At 50.5% G+C, this 8,430-nt stretch overlaps 1 protein-coding gene across 1 annotated transcript; it reads right to left on the reverse strand.

Annotated features, from left to right (window-relative positions):
- Nucleotides 1-179: 179 nt before the first annotated feature.
- On the reverse strand, nt 180-5,640 carry lix1 (limb and CNS expressed 1). The gene is made up of 6 exons (XM_084694967.1): nt 5,280-5,640; nt 3,858-4,063; nt 2,949-3,089; nt 2,727-2,822; nt 1,175-1,252; nt 180-992 (listed from the first exon to the last, which is right to left on the reverse strand). The coding sequence occupies exons 1-6, from the start codon at nt 5,350-5,352 to the stop codon at nt 576-578; spliced, it is 1,011 nt and encodes a 336-aa protein (XP_084551093.1). The 5' UTR covers nt 5,353-5,640; the 3' UTR covers nt 180-575.
- Between the last annotated feature and the right edge of the window lie 2,790 nt (nt 5,641-8,430).

Consider the following 8,430-nt stretch of genomic DNA (forward strand, 5'->3'; position numbering starts at 1 on the left):
TATAAAGCCTAGTTCCTAGTCAAAATATCAATAGAAACAAGAAAACGTGTTCTCCCTTGTAATCTTTGAATCAATATGCAAATATTATAGGCGACTTGTATCTTGCCTTAATCAAACGGAGAAATGTACAGTGCACAAGCCTCAGAGACTTTCAGTCAGAATAAATACAGACAACCAGAGTAATTAAAACGTTTATTTACACAAATCTACATGGAACGACGACAGTGACACCTATGGATTCCCTTTATAATTGTAATACCTTGTACCTGCAAGTTTAAACCAGGCAAAGGCTAGGGAAAGTGTGTACATTTGTGTACCTTGGAGTCCTCTATTGGGTCCCTTAAGCCCTCTTAGCACAATAACAATATGTCACAGAGATATGTATTCAAGTTGTGTCAACGGGGTATGGAGCAATAATCTGGGGTCATACTTCTCCTGGTCCGATATCACTATAATTTATAGTGTATCACTAAAGAACATCACTCCCCCTCACCCCCAACCACACACACACACACACACACACGTATACACACACCGTCTCAACCCCCACACCAGACAACACATCTCTGGAGCCATCAGCAGTGGGATTTGAACTTGGAGTTTTGGGGCTGTGTGTGGGTGTAGGCCTCGGTGGAGGTCTGCCATGGAGGGGTTGGAAGCCTCAGGGTTGCCTGGCTGTGGAAGCAGCGCAGCGGCAGCTCTTCCTGGGTGTGAGCGTCCGCGTGGCCCCGCTCCGGGCTGGGGGGTCCCAGTGGCATGGCCCCCGGGCTGGGGGCCTCCTGGCTGAGGGCCAAGGTCAGGATCTCGGTCTTCTCCTTGTAGAAGCGGAGCTCGACGCCACGGCGACGGGCCAATCCCAGCTCCCGCTGGGCCACGCAGAGCTCCTCGCCCAGTCGCCCTGGGCAGCGCTGCTCGCGGCCCAGCCAATCCAGAGCCATGCTGCTGCGCAGGCTGGCGTCCAGCCCACACTGAGAGTAATAGCCAATCACACTCTGGAGGAGGCAGGAGGTGAGAGGCTTATTTAACAGTGGATTATGTCCAGGTTGAAGTCATATTCTAACAGACAGACGGGTGTATAGATAGGTCATTCGATGGACGGGTCCAGACTACACGTGGCTACAGATCAGGGTTAGGGGCTGGGGATGGTGGAGGGGAGGTTCAGAGAGCCTCTCACCTGTCTGGAACACTGCCTCTTCCTCAGGGCCTTCAACGTTCCATTCCAATGTAACAACTGAAACACTGTCATCATCTCCTACATGAGAGAGGGAGAGAGAGGGGGGAGAGAGAGAGGGAGAGAGAGAGAGGGAGAGAGGGAGAGGGAGAGAGGGAGAGAGGGAGAGAGGGAGAGAATTAGATAGATAGAGGGAGAGAGAGAGGGGGGGGATATAGAGAGAAAGAGAGAGGGGAGGAGAGAGGGGGAGGGAGAGAGCAAGAGAGAGAGAGAGGGGGGGTGGGAGAGAAAGAGAGGGGGGGAGAGAGAGGGAGAGAGATAGATAGAGGGAGAGGGAGATAGATAGAGCGAGAGAGAGAAAGAGAGAGAGAGGCAGAGGCAGGGGGAGCAAAAAAAGAGAGGGACATGAGAAAGGGAGAAAGAGAAAAAGGAACAGATAAGCTCAAATCGACCTTTATTCTACTTTTGAAACTGTTTGGGCAATGCTGTGAGTAATGGAGGGGAAATTTCAACAAGCGTCTGCTTTCCGTAATTACCAGAGACCGAGTTGCTAAAAAGACATTCCTAGGTACGATAACCAAACTGAGACAGTTTACGTTGAAGAGATAAGCAAAATCTTTATTTTTCACAGCTCTCTCCCTGTGACTGAGATCGAGGACGTGTTGTTCAAAAGTTGCCTTGCATCACGTGGAGTTAGTTAAAACAGTTCATACAGCACACATCTGAAGGTGTTTCAATCACAAACGCCATAACGGATAACACACAATCATCTCCAGGTGTTACCAGCCTAATAAAACTTGGTTGCTGAATCTGTCTGCCCGCCTCCTTAGTTGTAGCTGCTACAAATACCCACGTTTCGATAGGCTGAGGGTGTCAATCAAAACGTGGGTATTTGTAGCAGCTACACACACTGTTCTATCCAACGAAGGAGGCGGGCAGACAAACTCTACCTGTGTAAGTGTATATGCACATGTGTGTGTGCATATGTGTGTGTATATGTATGTGCCTATGCGTGTGAGTCCTATTTGGAGCACGGAGCTATAATGAAGCTATTTCCTTCTGGTAATGATTCTCTGAGTGCTCGCCTGTGGACCTCCAGACGTCTGCTTGTTGACACAGAGGCGGAGGTATGGGCCTCCGCACACCGCAGGGCTTTCCCCCAGCCAGGCTGAAAGCCCAGATACCTGACTCCCTACCATGGGCCAAGACATGTGGACCCGCGTGCACTGAGGATTTATACAATCAGTCACAGTCCAGGTGAGAATGGTTATATTTAGAAAGTCTACTCGGAAGGATTTCACGTCTGTTTTCTCTATTCCAGGTGAGATGTCAAATGATACATCAATAAACGGTCCATGCCAGCTATTTGACGACGTCGCAACAAGGTCTCTTCTAAAACGAGCCGTGAATACATATCTTCATTTGATGTGGGGCTCTAGGGTTCTATATTTCTGAGGCTCTACGTTTCTAAAGTTCCATGTTTCTACGGCTCCATGTTTCAATGTGTGTTTCCATGGTTGGATATGGTTGCGATGTTCAGCCACAGCGTTCCTACCTGGAACTCCAGCATGCTCCTGCCAGCGTGTGTGTGCAGCAGCAGGCTGTAGGCTCCCAAGCTGGTGCTGGGGTCCCGCGCATCCTGGATACACACCTGTACACACAGCGGAGGGGTCACTGCACCGGACAACCTCCTGGGGCCCTGTGTGAATACTGTGTGTGCGAATGTGTTCCTCTGTTGGGGTGAGGATTTAGGGCGGGGCCGGGGGGGGGGGCTCACGGCGCTGGTGGCGGCGGCCTCCTGCAGGGATTGGCCGATGAACTGAGGGGAGATCCGCCGCGATGGCAGCTCGTTGACCAGGGAGTTCATCAGGGCCACGCGGGCCGCGTCCCGCCGCGCCTCCGCCTGGGTCTCACACACCTGAGGGGGAGGGGGGGGGGAGGGGGGAGGGGGGAGGGGGGAGGGGGGAGGGGGGAGGGGGGAGGGGGGAGGGGGGAGGGGGGAGGGGGGAGGGGGGGAGAGGGGAGGGGGGGAGAGGGGAGGGGAAGGAGAGAGAGGGAAAGGAGTGAGAGAGAGAGAGAGAAGAGAGGGTGGAGGGCAAGGAGGGAGAGAGAGAGAAGAGAGAGAGAGAGAGAGACAGAGAGAGAGAGAGAGAGAGAGAGAGAGAGAGAGAGAGAGAGAGAGAGAGAGAGAGAGAGAGGGTGAGGGTGAGGGGGAGGGGGAAAGAAGTGTGGTGGAGGGGGGGAGAAAGACATACAAAGAAGAGGTGATTCAAAACAGAAGGAACATACAAACGGCAAGAATTTCCCACAAACGCCTCAGTTAGAGATTACATATCATATTGTGTGGCGTGGGCTTCGAGAATGACGCTGAGATGACTCGTGTACATTGTACAAAATAGTGTTGGGACCTCATTAACGTGTGTGTGTGTCTGCCAACAAGTCTGGGAGGTTCACAAGAGCAGATCATGGGATCAGGAATGAAATTAGCGATCAGATTAGCACATCAGAGCCAGGCTGGGGCATCCAATCACAGAGCGGCACTGGGTCACAATGGGTCCATTGAAAAGAACCATGGGATTCAAACAGAATAAAAAAAGGTCTGTATTAAAGCTGTGTGTTTGTGCGTGCGTGTTTGAGTCTTGGTAGTGATGGAGTGAGGCTCTTCTTGGGAAACAGAGGAGCCCACCTGGTAGCTCCCAAAGCAGCTTCCTCCAGGCAGGGTGACGTAGCAGACGTAGGGAGGGCCGGGAGACGGGGCGGATTCATACAGCAACAGGCTCTCGGATTGGTTGCTGGAATCCCTCAACAGCCCCTCCGATTGGCCGTTGACCTGTCCCAGTTTCTCCACCTGTTTCTGTTCCCAGAAGTGATGCAGCCTGGCCACCACATTCCCTGTGAAGACAACTAGTTGGGTTTCATTGGGGTTGACCAATAGGGTGGTTCAACATGTCAACAGAATACAAAAACAGCTCTTTTGGAACTGCATTCATTGCCTGGCTCATATAATGAACACGTTCATTTTAATGAAGGCGCTACGTGAAACAGACTGTGCGAACTATATGTTATTGCATGATTATGATTTTCACATCTCTCGAAGGTATGATCCAGATTTCTAATCCACCCCGAACCCCCCCCCCCCACCCACCACACACACACACACACACACACACTGCACAACAAAGTGGGAGGACTTGGAGGGTCGGAGTTTATTGATCGCATGTGTGCGAGAGAGCACACGTCTGAGTGAGTGTTGCATGCGCTCCGTGTTTCAGGGAGTGTAGGTTTACATGGATGGCTGTTTGTGTGCACTGGGAACATTCCCAGACAGGGTTTATTTGAGTGGTATTAGGGCTGCAGTGCACCACCCACACCCCTGTCCCAGCAGCACACACACACCAACACACTAACAGACATAAGCCAAAACACGCATTCCAAAACACACACACACACACACCCACTGACATGTACTAATAGACACAAACATACTAACATACCTGCACTAACTAACTGACTAACTAACTAACTAACTAACTAACAAACACACACACACCAACACGCACACCCACACACTAACGTACATGTACCAACTCACACACACACACACACACACACACGTGATGTGTACTAACACACAAACACACTAACATACATGTAGCAACACACACACTGACAATACGTGTAGTAACACACCTACACGCACACGCAGTTTCACTCCAGCCATTCCTGTGGCTCTCCAGCCCAGGCCCCGACCACAGCCAAAGGACTCAGGGCCTCTGACAGACTCCACAATGGGCTGCATTCATCACCGCTCTGTCATTCTACATATCATCACTTCTTAGTCGATGATAACCAATGTCAACACAACTGGAGAATCCAGGAAGCACCAGGACTTGAGTGATGCTTAGTTTTTTGCAAGATGACCTATATCTGTAAGTTTGTGTCAGTGCTTGTGATAGTGTGTTTGAGACGGTGTATGCGTGTGTATGTTTCGGGTGTGTGTCGATGCGCTTGTGTGAGTAGATTAGTGTGTGTGTGTGTGTGTGTGAATGTAGCCCATGTGCTATTGTGTTTTTGTGTGTGTTAGTGTGTGTGTAGTAAAGTTACTCACAGTCTTGCAGCTCAGCATTAATATCACTTGTGGAGAGATGTGACATCATTATCTTATCCCAAAGTCCACTCATCTCCTTGTCCCGATGTTGAATCCCAGACAGTCAGCGCCCTGCGCACCCAGTCCAGGTCTGTCTCAACAGACTCTCACACACACACAATCTCCAGGCCTCCCTCTCTCCCGCACACACACACACTCATATCACACAGTCCGTTCACAAACAGTCGATCCTTGAACAGAACAGAATCCATGGAGACATTCATCTCGGGGCAGGAACTCAGAACTAAATGACTCTCTCTCCACCTCTCCTTCTCTCCTTCTCTCGCTCTCTAAGTCTCTCTCTCCACCCCCACCTCCCTCTGGTCTCCACGGCTTAAAGACTTTGTTCTCCCTTCCCCCCGCCTCTCCTCTCCTCTACCCCCCCCCCCCCTCTTGTCCATCGTGTGAAGACCGCTCCACAATTGATCTGGAGCTGACCACCTTTGTCACCCGCCACTACTAATTAGGTAGGTGGGCCCCTTCCTCAACACACACACACACACAGCGATCTGCCACTGGTATGCAGCTCCCCTCCCTTCCTCTCACCCCTCCCCTGCTCTCCCGTCCCCCTTCCCTCCTCTCCTCTCTTCTCCTCTGACTTCCCTCTCTTTCCCTTTCTCCCTCCCCACCTCTACTTCTCCTCCCCTTCCCTCCCTCCCTCCGTCCTCTTCTCCACTTCCCCTCTCCTCCCCTTCCAGTGTGATCAGTCCCTGAACACAGACCGGCCTGTCAGTCTCAGAAACACCCAGCCTGAAGACATGCAAAAGACCCTGAGAGTCAAGTCACCTGAGAGCTGTTAGATTCACCAAGTGCCACCATGCCGCAACAAGCTTCACTCAGACCACATCGTTCAACAGTCCGGTGTGTATGGTTAAGCATCCTTGCTGTGTGTATGTGTGTATGTGTGTGTGTGTGTGTGTGAGTGGTGTCCGTTTTCCTGGATAGCTGTTGACTTCACACATTCTTGTCCGGCTCCACAGCACCCAGGCCTGCTCTCCATTCATCCTCTCGTTCGAAAGGGCTTTTGTTCACGCCTGCATTCACCTCCTTAAAGCCTCTCCCCCCATTCATGAACCAAACCCTGAGAACGGAGAACATTCGTCGCCGTTTGCCTTTTCCGTTTGGTTTCCAGGTTCCTTGCGTGTGCGGTTGTGCGAGTGAGTGGACAAGAGTGTGTGTAAAGGGTGTGATTTAGAGGGGTTTTGGTTGGCCATCCAAACGTACCCCAGCGTGTCGTTGGAGGGAGTTAAGCTGAGGGGAAGGCTGGCTGGGTGGGTGACTGCAGGGGTTCTGAAGCAGACCTCCAGACTTCCCAGATTCCCCACTCGTTTTTCCATATAAAATATCAATCATTCTGTAATCATTCTTTCCATGACCTTTCCTATGTGTGACGTCAGAGAGAGAGTGGTCTGTAGTTCATTGGACTTGACGGGCTTGACTTACATGGTTTCCTGCTGATTTCCTCCTTCCTGATTATCCTCCTCCGCCACGTTATCAGACCTATGGATCTGATAACCTCTGATAACTCTTCATCACCCACTGTTCCTTCCTCTCCCGTCTTCAGTACTGCACACTGACGCTGCCTCGTTGATTCCTCTCATGCTCACTCATCATGTTCCAAACACCTCCCACAGGTGTTGATGTACCAGTTTGAGGGGAAAAAAAGTCTCCCAGCTTTGCCTTTTTACTTTGTGTCCTTAACTTTGTTTGTGCTTGCTTACATTTAATTAAATTCAAATTGTGGGCTTTAGTCCTTTCTTTCACCACTTTACCATCTCTCCACCATGGAACCGCCTTTTTCTTCATTCTTTCACTACTTATAGAAACGGAAGCAGGACAGATAATTATAGATTGTCAGGCAGCATGTTGTTTCTGGTGCAATATGTTTATTGGCCACTAGAGGGAACTATGCCCACACACAGCATAAGGCACACGCTTGAGACAGTTTGTGTATGAGAATCCTCTGCCAGATTCTGGACTGTACCATATCTGGAAAGATCTGAAGATAGAGTTGCTGTTTGTGTGTTCTTGAATTAGTGTGCCTATGCGTGTGAGAGAGGGAGGAAGAGAGAGAGAGTGTACTCTCCCCAATTCTGGAATGTACTATATCTGGAAAGATATGTGTGTAGATTCCCTGCTGTTTGTGTAGTAGTGTGTTCAGAGTAATAAAAAAAACAAAGTTGCAGAGAAGCTAGTAAAACAGCAGCCTCACTTGTCAGCGCGATTTGTGTGTTTCTGTATGTGTGGGTGTGTGTGTGTGTTAATCAATATTACCAATTTTTTTATGTGTGTGTGTACGTATGTGTGTGTGTCAGTGTGTGTGTGTGCTGTGACAACCCACAGAGAGTCGGATGGTTCAGACAATTTGGGACGATGCAACGCACTCTCGTGCGTTTCCATTCAACCAAAAGGAACAATTAGCATCTCTCTCTCCCCTCCTCTCTACCTCTCTCTCCCCATCTCCATCTCTTTCTCTCCCCCTCTTCTCTCTCTCTCTGTCTTGTCTCTCTCTTTTGCCGTCTCCCTCTGGCTGGAGGTTCTCTCCCCTCCTGAGCCCTGTCGTCTTGGTTCTCATGCGGCCGGGTGCTGATCAGCAGATGATCGCTCGACGGCTGAGCACCGCGTCCTCCTGGCCTGACTCTGGGGTCGTCACGTGTAAGCTTGTGTGTTTCCGTGCTGTGGTGAGAAACATATACATGACAGACTGTGACTCCCAGACTCGGGTGTGCAATGAGATGGGTCATATACACCTCCCATTGGTCTGGGAGGGAGCTGAGCCGAGGAACTTGTCAAGCTTGGTGGTCAAAGTTGTGGTCGAACCCTTCCCAGAAACACTTTCCCCCACTCTTCTTCTCTCTCTGTCTCTCTCTGTCTCTCTCTCTCTCTGTCTCTCTCTCTCTCTGTCTCTCTCTCTCTCTGTCTCTCTCTCTTGCTCACACAAACACATGCTCACACACACACACACACATACGCTTTTACGAAGCGTGGACCTTGCCCTGCTGACGCGCGTATACAAGACAGAGAGAACACAAGATACACAACGGACTTGTTATTGAAGCCATGTGCGTGTATACAGAAGAAGAATTCCGGCTGTTGAGTGTCAACACATCTG

Source organism: Hypomesus nipponensis, chromosome 28 (genome assembly GCF_054491055.1).
Source record: "Hypomesus nipponensis isolate SF chromosome 28, ASM5449105v1, whole genome shotgun sequence".
Classification (NCBI taxonomy): Eukaryota; Metazoa; Chordata; class Actinopteri; order Osmeriformes; family Osmeridae; genus Hypomesus; species Hypomesus nipponensis.

Excerpts from the sequence above, each read along its gene's own strand:
- lix1 (XM_084694967.1), bottom strand. The coding sequence starts at position 5,352 with ATGAGTGGACTTTGGGATAAGATAATGATGTCACATCTCTCCACAAGT. Across the intron at positions 1,253-2,726 it reads GGAGCATGCTGGAGTTCCAG|GAGATGATGACAGTGTTTCA; the intron begins GTAGGAACGCTG and ends TCTCTCATGTAG. Across the intron at positions 993-1,174 it reads AGAGGCAGTGTTCCAGACAG|AGTGTGATTGGCTATTACTC; the intron begins GTGAGAGGCTCT and ends TGCCTCCTCCAG.